This window comes from Trachypithecus francoisi, unplaced genomic scaffold (assembly GCF_009764315.1).
Source record: "Trachypithecus francoisi isolate TF-2019V2 unplaced genomic scaffold, Tfra_2.0 Lachesis_group0, whole genome shotgun sequence".
In the NCBI taxonomy this organism is placed as follows: domain Eukaryota; kingdom Metazoa; phylum Chordata; class Mammalia; order Primates; family Cercopithecidae; genus Trachypithecus; species Trachypithecus francoisi.
In genome coordinates this window covers 134,039,543-134,057,875 of record NW_022681453.1, presented here as the reverse complement: position 1 = coordinate 134,057,875, position 18,333 = coordinate 134,039,543, and the positions used below count along the sequence as shown (strand labels likewise).

At 41.1% G+C, this 18,333-nt stretch overlaps 1 protein-coding gene across 3 annotated transcripts; it reads right to left on the bottom strand.

Moving 5' to 3' along the window:
• Positions 1-197: 197 nt before the first annotated feature.
• Positions 198-18,016, bottom strand: FETUB (fetuin B). Of its 3 annotated transcripts, XM_033211976.1 has the most exons (10): positions 17,839-18,016; positions 17,122-17,446; positions 13,105-13,243; positions 12,513-12,738; positions 12,058-12,168; positions 10,623-10,710; positions 7,959-8,128; positions 6,830-6,931; positions 1,904-1,987; positions 198-942 (listed from the first exon to the last, which is right to left on the bottom strand). In XM_033211976.1, the coding sequence occupies exons 4-10, from the start codon at positions 12,735-12,737 to the stop codon at positions 574-576; spliced, it is 1,149 nt and encodes a 382-aa protein (XP_033067867.1). In that variant the 5' UTR covers position 12,738; positions 13,105-13,243; positions 17,122-17,446; positions 17,839-18,016; the 3' UTR covers positions 198-573. The 3 variants fall into 3 exon arrangements, with proteins under 3 accessions (XP_033067867.1, XP_033067868.1, XP_033067869.1); XM_033211977.1 differs by lacking the exon at positions 13,105-13,243; XM_033211978.1 differs by lacking the exons at positions 12,513-12,738; positions 13,105-13,243; positions 17,839-18,016.
• Between the last annotated feature and the right edge of the window lie 317 nt (positions 18,017-18,333).

Sequence of the window (18,333 nt, the reverse complement as noted above, 5' to 3'; positions counted from 1 at the left end):
ACATGTGCACTTCTCTTCCATGTGCCGCTGGCTGTAAGTGAATTACCCCACTGTTGAGACCTGGAGACTTCCAGACAGATGAAAAGAGGTAGAGGTTTGGAAATGGTATGGGCCCTATGCAGCTAATACCTGTCCTGGAATTAAAGGGAATTTAGGGACTGAAACTGTGCTGGGCATTAGTTTCTCATGCCTCCTGGTGTTAGGGAAGTGTCTCTACTCACGCAATGCTTCATGCTGAGATTTGAGCACATATATACTGCTGAAAGGATAAGTATCTTTATAAGTGAGTGGTTGAAGACATAAGAGAGGCATCTCTCCGTGGCATCAGACTGCTCAGTTTAGGAAGGGATGCAGCCCAGGGTACAAGGCAGTGTACAGGGTAGAGTGCAGCCCAAGCAGAGGGTTCAGTCTCATTATTTCCAATCCCAGTCCTCATGCTGAGGCGAAGAAGAGTCAAAAAGGTGTCCTTCATTAGCCACTCTCTACATGTGCACGCTCTGTCTCTGTCCATTGTCCCCAGCGCCTCCCATTTCATGGGTGCACCATACCCCTACAGAAGATTCTGTGTGATTCTCACGGCGGAAGGACAAGAGGGCTGGCATCCTGGGCTGGCCCTGGGCACTCAGCAGTGTGTGCTTTTTCTCTGGGGAAAGGCAGGACAACCACCTTCTTCTCCATTGGCTCCAGGAAGAGGAAGGAAAGATCCAGGGTTTCTCCCTGGGGATTCGTAGTTAGATCCAGATGCACAGGAAAGGCCTCCTGAGGGTCCTTTTCCTGGGAATTTTTATCAACCAAGTCAGGAAGATATTGGACAGATCCTCTTGGCCCAGCTTTGGAGGGGGAGTCTGTGGGGGGTGTGTTTTTCTGCTGGGATTCTTCCACCTTGGAAAGGTTTATAGGTTTCTGGTTAACAGCAGAGTTTTCACTTCCAGCGGCTGGAGCCTGGAACGAGAACATTTTTAAATGCAGAGTTCCACAGGGAAAGTCCTCCCATGCCTAGTACCAGCCTAAGCTGATCTGTGCCCTTCTGTTGAAACATTTTAAAGGGAGACTGGGTAGAGGGATGGGCCTCCTGGTGAAAGGGTTAAAAAACAAAACAGATAAGGGCTGGGGAACCAAGACCTGTAGAAACTTGACTGTGAGACTGTGAGTCTCACAATTTTAGAGCTGAATAATGGCCCAGAGCGGTTCAATGACTCACTCGAAGTCTCCAGCAAGCTATCTTTCTGTTCCCAGTAGTGGCAGCAGCAGGTGCCTTTCCTTGATTGTTTATTCTGCACCAGGACTTGTATAGCACCCTTCATTCAGGTCCTTTCATTTGCTTCTCACAAGAATCGGAATGATGCAGTGTTGCAATCCCATTTTATAAATGAGGCAACCAAAACTCAAATAGGTAAGTATGTGCTTGTTATACAGCTCACAGGTACCAGAGCAAAACTGGATCCCAAGTGTCCCATTTCAATGGCCTTAAATATACCAGGCACAAATACACCTCAAATATAAACTACCTCTCAAATATACCAGGCTACCTTATAATAAGTGTGCAATAAACACTTCTGGAAAGGGATTGAACATTTTCTTGGAAATAACTTCTCCCTGTGGCTGGAGGTAAGGTTTCTTTGGGACACTTAATTTAATGTCTCAGAGGCTTGAATCACATCCAAGCCAGTAGTTCTCTGTTTCTGAATTTGTCTGGCTTATTCTGCAGGACCATATTGTGACTAAAACAAGGCTTAACAGGTCTTTGACTAGCTATCCTGTGGGTGTGGCCTCAGGGTAGCCTGCGGAAAGTGGTGAGCAAGGTGGTTGGGAAAATCAAAGGAAGAGGGGTAAGTTAGTGGTAGGTAACTATTGATAATCTGCTCTTCTTCACAGAAAGACAGGCAATTAGATTGAAAAATACCTGTGATTCAAAGAAGTCACAAGTCACAGAGACAAACTTTTCCCAGTGTCCTCGGGTCAGAGAACCTTTGCAAAGACCAGCAGGCTAAATGACAGAGAAAATACAATGTCATGTGAGTATTACCAGTGATCATAGATGGAAATCAACTAGCTTTCTGCTTGTGTAGATACACAGCCAATCAACATTTTTATGCTTCTACTATGTAATGGGTAGACTCTGAGTCAATTCTTTCTAGATCACCCCTACCAAGAAATCATCCAAATTAGGCTAAATTGCTTCAAATAATGAGAAACTCAGTATTTCTTGAGGAATGAAACTCTGTTTACTAAAAAAATTCTTTGTGTTGAGTGGAAAGTTATGTCTATACAGATTCTACCTCTTGGCTTTAGTTCTACCCTTGGGTCAGCTAGAAAACGTGTTTTCATCTTTTATGTAGCAGCCCTTTAAGTATGTTCCACCTGAGATTTCTCTTCTCAGACAAAACCACTCTCAGCTCCTTAAATTTCTCTTTACTTAAAAGTAAAGTAGCTTTGTTTCCTTATTACAAATGTAATAGTTAGAATATAGATAAAAGAAAATAAAGACCTCTAAATTGTCTGAAAGATACTTGTTACCTGCAGTGATTTGATTTCTTTTCTTTCAATCTTTTTTCCTATGCATATACATTTTTCTTCTACAAAATAGAGTCATATTATATTTATTACTTTATAACTCTATTTTGTCACTTAACAATATATTGTAAAAACCCTTTTATGGCATTGAATGGTCTTCTAGGGCTTTTAAAATAATGGCTACCTAGTATTCCTCTGTGATGTTTAACAAGCTCTCTTTTGTTGGACAGCTAGATTGAATCTAATTTTTCTGTTATTTAAACATTGAAGCTACATCTTTTCATGTATTCCTAGTTACTTCCTTAGGATAAATTCCTAGAAGAGGAGTTTTAGAATCAAACAGTGTGTATATTTTCAGGCATAAATAGAATATTACAATAAAATGTTGCTTCAATTTCTAAAGAAGAGCTCTTAAATATATCCGCATAAAATTTACTAAATTTGTCTAAAAATAAACTAAAAATAGAACTACCATTTGATCCAGCAATCCCACTACTGGTTATCTATCCCCCGACCCTCACCAAAAAAGAAACCACTATAAGAAAAAGACAACTGCACTTGTATATTTATCACAGCACTATTCATAATAGCAAATATGTGAAGCCAATGTTGTGTCCATCAATGGATGATTAGATTAAAATGTGATGTGTGTGTGTGCACGCACACACCATGGAATACTGCTCAGTTATAAAAAAGAATGATATCATGTCCCTTGCATCAACATGGCTGGAACTGGAGGCCATTATCCTAAGTGAAATGACTCAGAAACAAAAAGCCAAAACCCACATGTTCTCACTTAAAAGTGGAAGCTAAAGAAAGGGTATACATGAACACAAAGTGGAGTAACAGACACTGAAGACTCCAAAAGGTAGGAGGGTGGTGAGGGATGAAATACCATCCTGAGCTGGGCACAGTGGCTCACGCCTGTAATCCCAGTACTTTGGGAGGCTGAGGCAGACGGATCACTTAAAGTCAGGAGTTGGAGACCAGCCTGGTCAACATGGTGAAACCCTGTGTCTACTAAAAATACAAAAATTAGCCAGGCGAGGTGGCAGGTGCCTGTAGTCCCAGCTACTTGGGAGGCTGAGGCAGGAGAATCGCTTGAACCCAGGAGGTGGAGGTTTACAGTAAGCTGAGATTGTGCCTCTGCACTCCAGCCTGGGTGACAGAGCAAGATTTGGTCTCAAAAAACACACAGAAAACAAAAAACAAAAAAACCCCACCCTGAATACAATGTACACTATTTGAGTGATGGATACACTAAAAGCCCAGACTTCACCTCTATGCAATATATTCATGTAAGAAAACTGTACTTGTATCCTTAAATCCACAAAAAGAAAAAAGTGTCTAAGCAGATTGCCTAAGTATTATTCTGTCACTCAGCTCCAGAGCATATGAAAAAAAGACTAGAAATTCCTTAAAGTGGGAAAATCCATTAAAGTATGAAGTGTCTGGGGAATGGTGCTTCAGCCTTTTCCTTCTTTTCATCACCAAGTCACAAAGAGGAGGGGCTCTCAGAGAACCTTCTGGAGAAATTACAGGTACTTGCACCAAGGAGACCTGGCCACTCCCACCCTAGCTAGGATTTGCTGAGCTACCAAAGTTCACAGGCCTACCTGGTGCTGACACTAGAGTGGATCACGAAGGGAGTTTATGAGTGTGCTGAACATGTGAGCCCTAGAGGCTGGGAATACATGTGGCATCCAGATTTAAAAGGGAGAAGTAAAAAGCTATCTCTTTCCAGGTGACATGATCATATAGAAAATCCTAAGAAATCCAGTAGCAAACTATTAGAACTAATAAATGATTTCATCAAGGTTACAGCATATAAGATCAATATAAAAAATCAATTGTCTTTCTACACACTTTCAATGAACAATCCAAAAATGAAATTAAGAAGACAGTTTCATTACATTAGCATCAAAGAGAACAAAATATTCAGAGAGTAAATTGACCAAAATAAAAGAAAAGTTTGTACACTGAAAACTACAAAACTTTGTCAAAAGAAATTAAATGAGTTCTAAACAAATGGAAAGATACCGCATATTCATGGATTTGAAAACTTAATGTTGTTAAGATGACAATACTTTTGATGTGGATGTACAGATTCAATACAATCAAATGTATCAAATTTCCAAATGCCTTTTTAAAAATAGAAATTGGCAAACTGGTCCTAAAATCAGCGCAAAAATTCAAGGCATTCAGGATACCCAAAGCAATCTTGAACAAGAAGCACAAATAGGAGGACTTAAATGTTCCAATCTCAAAATGTACTACAAAGCTATACAGTATTCAAGACAGTGTTATACCGGTATAAGCTTAGAAGTGTAGATCAATGGAATAAAATTGAGATTAAAGAAATAAACCCTTACATTTATGGTCAATTGATCTTCAAGAAGTATGCCAAGACAATGACATGGGGGAAAGAATAGCTTTTTAACAAATAGTGCTGGAAAAATTGGATGTTCATATGTAAAAGAATGAAGTTGAACTCCCTGTCTCACACATGTACAAAAACTCAAAATGTGTCATAGGCCTACATATAGGGGCTTATTTCTTTATTTTCAATTTTATTCCATTGATCTACATATCATTCTCATACCATCAAGACATTTTCTTAAATACTGTAGCTTTGTAGTAGGTTTTGAGTTTGGGAGGTATGTCTTCCTATTTTTGTTGTTGTTGTTGTTCAAGATTATTTTGGCATTCTGGATCCCTTGCATTTTTACACATGGAAATCTTCGTGATTATGGATTAGGCAATGATTTCTTAGATATGACATTAAAAGCACATTCAAAATAAGAAAAAATATATAAAAATAGAACTTCATCAAAATTTAAAACTTCTCTATTTCAAAGAACATTGTCAAGAAAGTGAATAGACAACCCAGAGAATGAGAGAAAATACTTAAAAATATGTATCTGATAAGGACATTGTATCCAGAATATGTAAAGACTCTTATTATTCAACAATGAAAAGACAAGCAACTGGATTTTAAGTGGGCAAATGATTGGTATAGACATTTTCCCAAAGAAAACATACTAATAGATAATAAACACAATAAAAGATGCTCAACATCATTAGTTATTAGGAAAATGCAAATAAAAATCATGATGAGATACCAATGCATGCCCAGTAGGATGGCTATAACCAAAAGAAAGATCATAATAGGTGTTGGCAAAGATGTAGAGAAATTGAAACCCTCAAACATTGCTGATGGGATTGCAAAACTGACGCAGTCACAGTGGAAAACAGTATAGCAGTGAAAGGGTTAAACATGGAGGGTTTTTGTTGTTGTTGTTTTTCATATAACAAAAACTCCACTCTGAGGTATATACTCAAGAGAAATGGAAACATATGTGTATATAAAAACTTGTACACTTGTTCATAGCAGGAAACAACTCAAATGTCTATCAACTGATAGATGGATAAACAATAAACAATATCCATGCAATAAAATATTATTTACTAAGGAAGAGGTAAAACTACATCTATTTATAGATGGAGAAGCTTTAGAACACTATGCTAAATGAAAGAAGCCGGAAACAAAAGACCATATGCTGTAGGATTCCATTTACATGAAATATCCAGAATAGGCAAAGCCATAGAAACAGAAGGTAGGTAAGTGGTTTCCAGGGGCTTGGTAAGGTGGCAATGGGAAATGACTGTTAGTGGACATGAGATTTCTTTTTAGGCTGATGAAAATATCTAAAATAAGAAAGTGGTGATGGTGGCACAACCTTGTGAACATACTAAAAACTGCTGAACTGTACACCTTAAATGGATGAATTTTACAATGTATGAATTATTTCTTAATAAAGCTGTTACTGTAAGTAAATGAGAGGAAAAGTATTGTTGGTGCATTTTGCCCAGTTGCACTCCAACACATTGTGCCAGGTTAAATTCCCACCAGTTGTGTTTCAGATGGCTTCAAGGCATACTTTCCTTTTTGGATGCCTCTTTGAATGAAGTCCTATTTGACTTTGTCCTTCTTAAAGAGTGGTCCAAGAAATGGAACACCATGCTGTATTACAAACGTAACTGGATTGCGTTAGACCAAAGCAGGGCCATTACCCATCACTGAGATGTCTGTGTTTTACAGCTCTATATAATCACTTTTGCAACTGCTGATGAAAATTGCACTTACAATTGAATGCATTCTGGATCTGTCTAATCTCTAACTAGTCTAACTTGCTCCTTGAGGGGAAGAAAAGCATCTCATGCCTTATGACACCTCATATGTAATTTATGCTCCACAAACACTTAGAGATGATCTGTGAACACTCAAATTATGAAGACATTCAGGAAAACTCACCACAGAGTCGGAGGACTGAAGTGAACAGCTGCTGATCTGGGATTTGGTACATGGTGATTCTTTAATTAAGTATTCCACAAAGTAAGAAGGGCCAAACACCCACTGTTATGAAACAAGAGCTGAGATGTAAAAATCAAACATTTCTGCCTGGGGAGAAGAGTCAGGTTTGACAGCATTATATCTACAGAAACAACATGTCACCAGAGGCATTGTCAAGGCATATATCTGTTGTTCTGCAAATCCCCACACTGATCAAACCATGTACCATGATTTAGTTATTAAGAAAATGTAATCTCACACCTTTCTTCCCTTTTTTAAGATTTGAATGGGCCCTAAACACCTTCTTTTGATTTATTTTTCCTTATGTAGAATTATCTTTTAGATTTTTCTGCTTATGAAAAAATATCAGGCCAGGTACAGTGGTTCATGTCTGTAATCCTGGCACTTTGGGAGACCAAGGCGGGTGGATTGTTTTGAGTCCAGGAGTTCAAGACCAGCCTGTGCAACATAGTGATACCCAATCTCTACAAAAAATACAAAATTAGCCAGGTGTGGTGGTATGCACCTGGAGTCTCAGCTATTTGAGAGATTGAGGTACAAGGACTGTTTGAGTTCACCCTAGGTGACAGAGTATCTCTGTCTCAAAAAGGAAAAAGAAAGAAATAGACAGAGAGGGAGAGAGAGAGAAAAAAGGAAAGAAATCAACATAATTTAAATACAAATGAGTCTTCATTTTCCCTAATCCATAAAATTCAACACCCACTCTAGGCCTTAAAACAGAGTAAAAGTGATGTTGTAAAATGGTCCATGATCAGTCACATTTGAGAATACAGCAGTAAGTGGTAAACCTATGGACAATCCCCCAAGGAGACTAGGAGTTCATTTCTCTTCTTGCCTTAAGGTTAGGGAAGCAAAATCAAGCCACCCGACTCTTGTAGAAATGCCATGGAATCACTTAGAAACTGAAGCATGATAGAATGGACATCAGGTCTCTCAAAGTGGGGAAAGTAGAGAAAGATATTTTGGTTCTAATCAAAATGAGGGCCTTGACATTCTCCTCCCAGCTTAGGAACCTACAGCAACAGTTATGAGACACACTGTGTAATTGGCTTGAGCAGTTTAGCCTTACCTGGCTAGAAGCCCTGGTGACTTTGAAGAGAGAATACTGCTTGGATGTGCTCTCATTGTTGTATTTTGCAAGAGACTCAGTGGCAGCCTCCAGCACTTGGTCACCGGAAAGGTCAGTGGATATGGGTGCTGGGCAGTCAGGGCATGTCCTGTGAATCTTTCGTTTTGAAACTGTTGATGCCAATAACATAAGTTTGAAAATATTATTAATTTTCAATAAATCATATGACTGTAAAGAGGTAAGGATGGGGCGAGGAAGACATTTTCTGGAATAGAAGTTAGCTGTCAGCAGTGTTTTCTGTAATGACCGTGTATTACTTTCACAATTAAAAAAGAGACCAGGCCGGGCGCGGTGGCTCAAGCCTGTAATCCCAGCACTTTGGGAGGCCGAGACGGGCGGATCACGAGGTCAGGAGATCCAGACCATCCTGGCTAACCTGGTGAAACCCCGTCTCTACTAAAAAATACAAAAAAACTAGCCGGGCGAGGTGGCAGGCGCCTGTAGTCTCAGCTACGCGTGAGGCTGAGGCAGGAGAATGGCGTGAACCCGAAAGGCAGAGCTTGCAGTGAGCTGAGATCCGGCCACTGCACTCCAGTTTGGGCGACAGAGCGAGACTCCGTCTCAAAAAAAAAAAAAGAGACCAAAGCAAAGTTTTCATCTCACACACATTTACCCTGAGAATTTTGTTCAAAGACACGTAATATGTTAAAATAGGACCTTTTCCTCCAACTAGTTCAATATCTTTTCTCATTATTGACTCTGTAAAGTAGACCGAGTGTCTTCAGAGGTTGGGATTTCATTACTACCATATCTTATTTACCTTTCAGTTCCTAACATTGAGCATCATATCTGATACATAGGAAGTGCTTAGTAAATGCTTGTAGAATGTATGGATAAGTGAAAGACATAGTAGAAGGTGGAAGCGCACCCTGTTTGGTTAGAAATGCAAGTGAGATCTGTCAAAGGATACAAAATTACAGCTAGATAGGGGGATAAATTCAAGTGTTCTAGACCACTGTAGGATGACTACAGTTAACAACAAGATAAAATTTTAAATAGCTAGAAGCAGGATATTGAATATTCCCAACACAAGGAAGTGATAAAGGTTTGAGATGATGGATATACTAATAACCTAATCTGATCACAATACAGTATATATATGGAAATATCACTATATATGCTATAAATATGTACAACTATTATTTATCAATAAAAAATAAAAATAAATAATTTTGTTTTTAAGAAGAAAAATGCAAGTGAGCCCGAAAACAAAATTGGTCAAGTCATTGTGTGACTGGATAGAATGATCACCCCAAGCACAGCCAAATTTCTGTTTGGGAGGAGCTGAGGGCAGCAAGCCTAGTGTGAACGTCAGGATACAGAATTTATCTTGAAGCTGCTTCTGCAGAGCAAACACATTGTTTTTAGTAATTCTGTATGTATCTGCATGCACCTGGGGACTGGTGGAGATAATGGGGGACTTACATCCACAGCTTGTCACTCCTGCATCATCACCACCTGTCACTTCCTGATCTCCCGTAGCTCTGATGCCTATGACTTCCATTCAAGTCCTGAGACTGTTTACTATTTTCTGTTCTAATTTATTTTAGGTGAATCTTGCCTTCACAACCAGGAAACTTAAACTGTGCCTAACAAAATGTTTACTCGCTTGCCTTGTTATTCAAAGCAACCAGCAGCATTCTTATCTCCTGGAGCTTATTAGAGATGCAGGATCTCAGGCCCTGATCCAGACCTATGGAATCAGAATCTACACTTGCATGGGATCCACGAGGGGAGCCACACACATGTAGTTGTTCGACAGGGGACCAAATTCTGTTTTCCCGCACTGTGGATGCTCTCTTTCCAAAGACTTTCCCTTGAAAAAAGGAAGGTCCCAAATGAATGCACGTGCATATTTCAAGTGTCATTAAGTTTCAGCTTCATTTCTAGTCCAATTATTTACTTAACAACATTACTGACACCTTCTACTTCGTGGGAACTGAGGAAGGGTGCAACCAGAGGAAGAAAGGAGAAACTATTCTACATGATATAAGATATGCGACCCCCAAATCAAGGCTGTGCATTGTATGTTCCCTGAGTAGTTTAGACAAAGTTGTATATGAATGCAGATTACAAAAGCACCATTCCTTTCTAGAATAGAGAACACTGTGGAAGGAGTGGTGGTGGTCCTTAAAGAATGGGTGTGTTTCAAGGTCAGAGGTCATCGGGGAGGGCATGCTTAGCAGAGGGAGAGGCACAAGCAAGACGCAGAGACTGGAAAGTGCAGTGCATGTTCAGAAAACAGTGTGGCATCCAGTAGAATGGAGTGTAGAGGTGGTGTAGTCTGGGAAATAATGGCAGAGATAGTAAGAAAGGAAGCCTGAGAAACAGTCATAGAAATTATACCATTCATGTCAGACTGAAAATTTAAGATCTGATGCAGCATATAAATGTAGAGGTAATTGAGTAAGATTTATTGTGGGAAGAGGAGCAATATAGGATGAACTTCAGTAAGGAGGTAAGTACTGGAAATATTAAGAAATTGGCATTAAGAATAAACAGCAAATAAGAATGAGAGATACCCTACACACTCTTGGCAAAGACCTGGTTAAGTACTCTTTTCCATCCTTTGTTAAAACTAACAAAATCATAGTGATTGCTTACCTGGGCGAAGAGTACAGTTATAAGCAGCTAAATAGATAACTCTACTTGGTTTGTTGATATAAAATATTGCTTTGCATTGACCATAAACCTGAAACCAACAAATACATTTTATGATATAGCGAATGCAATTATGAGTTTTAAAAATACCTCCAAAATTAAAGTCAGACATTTTCTTTTAAAGTAATTAGAAACTTAAGAACAAATTCTGTGGTTTTGGCTGGGAGGAACTGCAGTTGATGATCAAACTGTTTAACCTTTTCCTAGGACACAGCTAGAATATGTTTCCCATCCTCCCCAACAGGTGTGACTGCGTATAATTGAGTTCTAACCACAGAAAGGTGAGCAGAAATGAGGTGTAACTATTTCCAGATCTGGCTCATAAGGATCTCCCATGTTCTCACTGTCCTCTACGCTCTTTCTCTGTGCACAGCTTGATACAGATGAGCAGGTAACCATGAGAGTCATGAGCTGAGGCTGGCAGAGTCTAGAGCCACAGTGTGGAATAAACTTGGATCTCAAATTACCCCTGGAGCAAAGCCCCCATCTAATCAGGAACTTCTACTTTCAACTTTCCATGCATGAGAAATGGACTTCTATCATGTTAGAGTCAGTATACACTTTTTGTGTGTGTGTTTTAGTAGCTAGTGTCACCATAACAAGTATAATTCACAACAGGATATTCACTTTTCAAAATCAAGGTGGGTGCAGTTTGACCAATTGGTTACATGATTAGGAAAAATATCTTGATCAAATAATTTGCTTCTAAACATTTATATCACTATCCTGCATTCATGTTGTAAAGTTTTATGTCAATTAATGAAAATCTTCCCAGGATAATTAAGAATCAAATGAAATGGATTATCTATTTTCAAGTCTCTTCTATGATCATCTTCAAAAGATTAATTCTGAGGCCCTTTATGTTCTGTGGTTTCAGGAAATTCTTACACAGCACCCTTGAGAGCTTTCATACTGCATATCATCCATTTTCCTCCCCTCAAACCTGCCATTGGTGTTTATTAAAACAAAGGAAAATAAAACAAATAGACAAAGCTCTACCTCCATCACTTCTGCAGTCTACATTAACCCCAAGTCCAGAATATTCACACCTCAGGTCTTTTTCTCACAATTTAAACACTGGTTCAGAGCCTAACGGAAGGTCTTGGAGGTAAAAAAATAAAAATAAAAAATAAAAAACTTGGGAGCAACTTTTCCATTCTGTTCTACATGACCCCAGTGGGACTTCTCAGAAACCCCTCTCATGAGTTATACTTTGTTCCGTCTAGAGCATTAGAATAAGCTCATGGGCACCTGTCAGGAGATTATAAAGTGGGCCATTTAAAAGATGGCAGACATTGAGCACCCTTTACCCTGTAGAAAGAGGGCACTTACTTGCTTTCCATAGGGCCCTTAACGGTTTATAAAAACAAGCACTCACTGATTGATAAAATGACGTCATTCCACAGTCTCGCCATGCCTTCTTACTGAGCACATGGCAGTCAGTCTCTAGCACATCCAGTGTGAGATAGAACAGAGATCCCAGGCCATCCTGTGGGAAGGGGTAGAGAAATACAACACATTTCACAGGAAGCAGAAACCCAGAAAGACCACACACAAAAAAACCCTGCTTTATGGGAAAGCCAGAGGATGTTTGTGGAGATACCCTGTAAACCGCTGAATCCGACACAAGTGTCAGAGTAGGATCACTGTTACACGTGTTTTTACTAACAATAAGTGCATTGTCGCTGACCCTGGCAGAGGAGAACAGAGTGTTGTTGGCAGGGCTTCCAATACGGAAAACACCTGCCAACATGTGTCTCTGGGTTCCCTCACCCTGGCCAGTCTCTCCAGCTTGCCCACATCCCTGCCCTAGTGGGGACTGTCATTACTTGCCTGTCTGTGTTCCTGGGCATCGTTCACTCGGTTGAGACTCAGCACATAGCCGTCCTTTCTGTCTTTGTTAATGTCCCGCAGGGCAAAGTCTGCAACTGCTAGCACATCTGAGTCATTGCAGCCTCGGGAGAGCAGAGCCCAGGGGTTGAGGACCGGCTGGGGCGGAGACCTTGCTCCGCAGCACAGGACGAGGGTGCAGAGTGCCAGGGGAAGGAGCAGACCCATTCTGTGGAGAGCAAGGCTCAGGATGGGTCAGTTTGTGGAGCCGTAGGGACTGGCCGGCTTGTGAGGCTCTTTAAGGCAGACATGAGCAGTTCTTTTTATAACTGGAAAGGCTAAACAAGTTGACCTTGAATTCTGGACTTGGATTTTCCTAAGAAAGTACTTTGGATAGAATTTGCCAATGATTCTAACCTTAGACCCTTGAGCAACCTCATATCAACCTGTGCATACAAACAAATTTAAGTTTCCTAACTGTTTCCCGAGAAATCATAACTTTTGTTCAAGGCTATTATGATTATATTCTGATTTGCAGATCCCCTCCTGAATAGGAATATGGAGGACTGTCGCATTCTCCCCTGTCCCCTAGCACCTTTGCTGTGGAGATCTCCTTGGCCACTCTAATAGTTTTCTCAGGCCCCAGTGGTGCTTGGTGAATTCAGACTTCCTGGCTGACAGTCTGTGTGCAAAGCCCTTGTTAGATCAGGAAGGTGGTGGAACCCTTCAGTCATCTGCCAGAAGCACAGTTGAGATTCGTTAAGCACTTTGGTCATCTGAGTGGAAAATGTTCCACTAATCATCGTTTAGGTTATCTTTAAACAATGATTTTACTTAAGAGGAAAAAGTCACAGAGATATCGAAAGTTCTCACATCATATTTCAAGCCTATTCTTCCTTTTATGCATATGTATGGAAGCAAACTCATTAAGAGACTAAAACCCCATACTCTTGCTAAAAGAAAGATACTGAAGGGCGGGTGGGTGGCAACACATTGGTTAGGACTGTTACCTTTTTTTTTTTTTTTTTTTAGCTTCTATTTGTGGTTCAGAGAGGTTCTACTTATTGGGACCATACAAAAGACAATTATCTTTTAAAAACTTTCTATTTCAACAAAAAACACATATCAGCAGTAGTTTGTCGTGAGAGAAAAGAGACAAAATGGGAAAGGAGCCTCTAGATGAGGTTATCGTGGAAGGTATTCTATAAAGCCCTAGTCCATGAGGTGAGTAACCACCCCCCAACTCTCTCCTGACTGCTAGCCCTTTTTCCCTCTTCCTGTCCCTGTCCAAGGATTCTGTGTTCGAATAAGTTTAGGAACTGCTACATCCCTCTGTGTGCTTGCTGGTACACAGTGGTGGCTATTGTGTCATCCTGATAGTTACTTATAACTCAACAAGCACTTACTGAGCAACTCCACAAACGCCAGGAACTGAGATAAGATTCTGAGGGGAATTGAGGATTAATAAAACTTGTAAGAATAATTAGATACAGTCTGTTACAGTCTGAATATGTCCCCAAAGTTCACATGGTGGAAACTTTACCCCCAGTGTAACAGTGTTGAGAGTTGGGGCCCTTAAGAAGTGATTTGTTCATGAGGGTGGAGCCATTATCTTGGAAGTGAGTTCCTGATAAAAGGATGTGTTTGGTCCCCTTCTCTCTTCCTCTCACCTGTGTGATGCCTTCCACCATGTTATGATGCAGCCTGAAGGCTCTCATCAGGTACAGCCCCTCGATCTCAGACTTCCCAGCCCCCAAAACGTTGAGCCAAAGCAATTTCTGTTCATTATAAATTCCCTGGTCTGTGATATTCTGCTATAACTACACAGAACTAACTGAGGCACAGTCTTAATTAATTTCTGGAGGCAAGTAGTTTTTGAGGATTGATTGAAAAACCCAAATCTAAAGATCCCAGCTCCATGGATGTGGGCCGTAGGCATTGTTTTCAGATGGGAACAATACTAGGAAAATGGGTAGAGAAACCAGACATTCAGATTCTGGGGCACAACAAAGGTTTAGCTTCAGCCAGTGAGGAGAAAAACATTAATTGAACTTGAGCTATGTACAGAAGGATGTGGGACCTGAGGACACAGAACAAAGAGGAGGAGAATGGTCTGGGGCCTGAGGAATATATTAGACTTATATAGGTGAAGGCCACGAGTGCAACTAAAATAAAAGGCAGGACTCAAATGGATAAAAAGATCCATTAACATGGAACTTGTGCACCACCACGTATGCACCTGGGTTTCAACCCAGTCTCAAACAACCTGAGTCAGCCTCCTCCTAGGCTGTGGAGTGTGGGAACTCCGGGAGAGGAAGCAGGGGAAGAGTCCAGCCTTTGGCGTCAGGCAGTCTTGGGTTTAAATTCCACCTCTTCCACTGCACGGTCAGAGGGCCTGTGACACTGGGTGTGCCACACAGCATTTTGTTTCCTTATTCCTACAACAATGGCACTCCCAGCATATGTATACATGCACAGTTGCACCCGCCTGTAGAAAGACAATGGAGTTCCTCTTTCCCTAGAAGCCCAACCCAGGTACACTTGTGTTTGGTTCCCATCATATATGGGAACAACTTTAGTACCAGCATCAGAGTTTAGTTTCAGCACAGGAGTGAAGAACAAGGCTGTGGAGATAGATCAATCTAGGCTTTGTTGAATCCAGTGCTGTCTAACAGAAATACAATGCAAGTTACATATTTAATTTTAAAATTTCTGGTATCTGCATTCAAAAGTAAAAAGAAACAGATGATATTAATTTTAACAATATTTTGCTTAACCTATCAATCCAAAATATTATAATTTCAATATGTGACTAACATAAAAATTATGAAAGGCACAGTTTACATTCTTTGTTTCACAATATGGCATACCCCAATTTGGACTAACCACATTTAAGATGCTCAAGAGTTACATGTGGGTACCTTATCAGACAGCCCAGGTCTAGCTCTTGGGAGCCTCAGGCTCCTCCCGTGTAAAAAGGAGTCTCCATCTTCTGAGGTTGCAAAACAAACTTATCACAGGGGAAGTATGCAAAGGTGCTTAGCACAGTCCTGGTGCACAGGACGTCCAGAGACAATGTCTGAGGACAGCTGTCAGTGCTGTGACTGTACCCTGTGGTCCTCACTTTGTCTCCCACAGTGCAGATTCTTATGTGACTCTGTCAGTGGCCTTTTTCTGGTTACACTTGAATGGATGCATCTCCAGGTGAACCAGGTTGGGAGAAACAAGGCTGATTTTCCTTGAGTGAGGAGGGAGAAGGAGGGGGCTTCCTGGCCTGCCCACGTCCTGACACAGGTGTGATCCAGGGTGGTGACTTAGGATTATTGATTTGAGAACAAGGAGAGATCAGACAGGTGAGACATTGTTGGCTGCAGAGCTGGAAGACACACAGCACACATGATTAGGCATCCAGAGAATTAGAAATCTAGGTACCAAGTCTTGGCATAAGGAGACGGGGTGTGTACTTAGCAAAACTGGACAGCAGCCATGGCTCCAAAATACAAGGTGGGTGCTGCCTGGTTCATGATGGTCTCTGCAGCTAGTTGGTGTGTTTCTCTCTCTCTTCCCTTTCCTCCCTTTATCTTTTCTTCCTTCCACAAACACTGAATGAACATCTACTCCATCAACCGCCAAGGCCCAGCACTACATATGACACTGATATGCTTCAGTGTGTGCACAGCCCTGTGCTAAACACTCTGTGTTCCTTCTCTCATGTAAGCCCATGACCAACCGAGGCACTATTATTCCCATTGTACAGATAAGGAGACTGAGGAAGGGAAAGGTTACATTGCCTGCCTGAGGTCTTACAGCCAGGGTTTGCATCCAACCTACATGGCTTCAGAGAAGGAGGTATGGTTCTTGCCCTCAAGGTGTGGATGCTAGGAATGCACCAGGGGGAGAAACTAGTGCTGCTGGGGAAGTCCAGACAGGCTTCCTAGAGGGGGTAACATTCACTCTGGGGCTTGAAGGAAGAACAGAGTATGCCTGAGGCACAAGGCAGGGAGCGTATCTAACAGAGCGTTACTTTTCCTGCAGGAGCTGTAAAGGCGAAAACTATAAATCACATCATTTACTTTCTATGTCCTTGCAACTTTTGCAGCTGTCTCTTCTATCATTAGGATAGTATTTGCTGCTCCCAATCCACCTGCTAGCCTCAGGGCTACCTTTTGGCAGTTTGTCCTTGACTCCTTCCTGAAGTATCCTATGTTTAGAATCTCCCTCTCTCTCTTACTTTTATCAACCATATTTAGACAATGTATGGAAAAATATCAAAATGTTTGGAATCAAAAATCAAAAAAATTTTCAGAATCAAAAATATTCTGAGGACAAATCTGCCTTATAGCATCAAAAGGGGGATTTCCTCCACGAATCCCTATGGCGGTATGGCTAAGAGCACAGGGGTTCAAATCCCAGCTCTGCCACTCATCAGTGTCCGAGGATGGGTTTCTCACATTCTCTGAGGCTACAGCTAATCCACAGGATGGACGTGAAAACCAGGGCGGATTTTATACACTAAGTGCCTGGCATGCAGTTTGCCCTTAGTACCTCACTGAAGAAATTCTAAAAGATAAGAAGGGGCAGGTAGGATCTTCAAGCCATATCTCATACTCACAGTTGTGCTTGTTTATGAAAAGATGTCAAGGATGCTGTAGGTGCAGTCCTTTCAGGGAAGCAGCCCCTGAGCCAGGGCCTCAGCTTTGCCAGTCACACCTTCAGGGTTCCTGAGGAGCCAGAGTTGCTCAGGGCTGGGGGTGAGTACACTGACCCTATGCATACGCAACTGATGTATAAGCCAGAAGCCCGTTTGTTAATTTGTACTGGAGACCGATGCCTCTCCTAGTGTCTCTCCAGCTGGGTTGGACAAATGCTGACAAGTTCTTCCTCTCTGATTGTCCTTTTATAGCCCACAAACAGATTGCATCGTCACTTCAGAACACCTGGTAACAATACAGGTGGTTAGCTGGACTCCAGTGCCGGGCATACACCCTGAATCCTGAATTGAAGGCAGGATGATAAGCAGAAGGCTAAGCTTTAATTAGGTACAGTCTTTTTCTTGGAAGCTGCCCCACACCTTGAACACACCTGGGCTCTTCCCAGATTACTTCATCAACATCTTTACAAGCCAATTCAGAGAGTGCAGCCACCCTGTAGATGGACTGCTTCCACCAGTGCTGCTGGTTCTTATGGGTGTCACTCCCAATGGGTAGTTTTATTGCCAAATTCCATCATAACCAGTACTACTCATACCCTGACCAAAGAAGGAAAGGGGGATTAACACCACCGCCTGCCTACTGTATGCCAGGTACTGTGCTAAGTGTGAGGTATGTACATTTCATCCTATGAGGCTTTGTTGGGAGGTGTCTTTATCCCACTTGACAATCGTGTCACCTCAAAGTATATGTCCTTTCAAATACCCCACATGTGATAACATCTGCCAAATTAACAGAGCGAGCATCTAACAGCAAACCATATCCTCATGGAGAAGTCACAGCTCTGGCACATTTTCTCTCAGTGGAAACTCAGCTATGATTCAGTTGCTCCTTTCCTGGATTTGTCCTGAATATTGGATATTTTTGAAGTTCTGATGAAGAAATAAAAGTATATGGGTACAAAAATTAACTCAAAATGATGAAATATTTAAATGTAAGACCTCAAACTATAAAAATCTTAAAAGAAAACCTAGGAAATACCCTTCTAAATGTCAGCCTTGGCAAAGGATTTTTGGCAGTCCCCAAAAGCAATTACAACAAAAACAAAAATTGAAAGTGGAACATAATTAAACTAAAGAGATTCTGCACAGCAAAAGAAACTACCAACAGAGTAA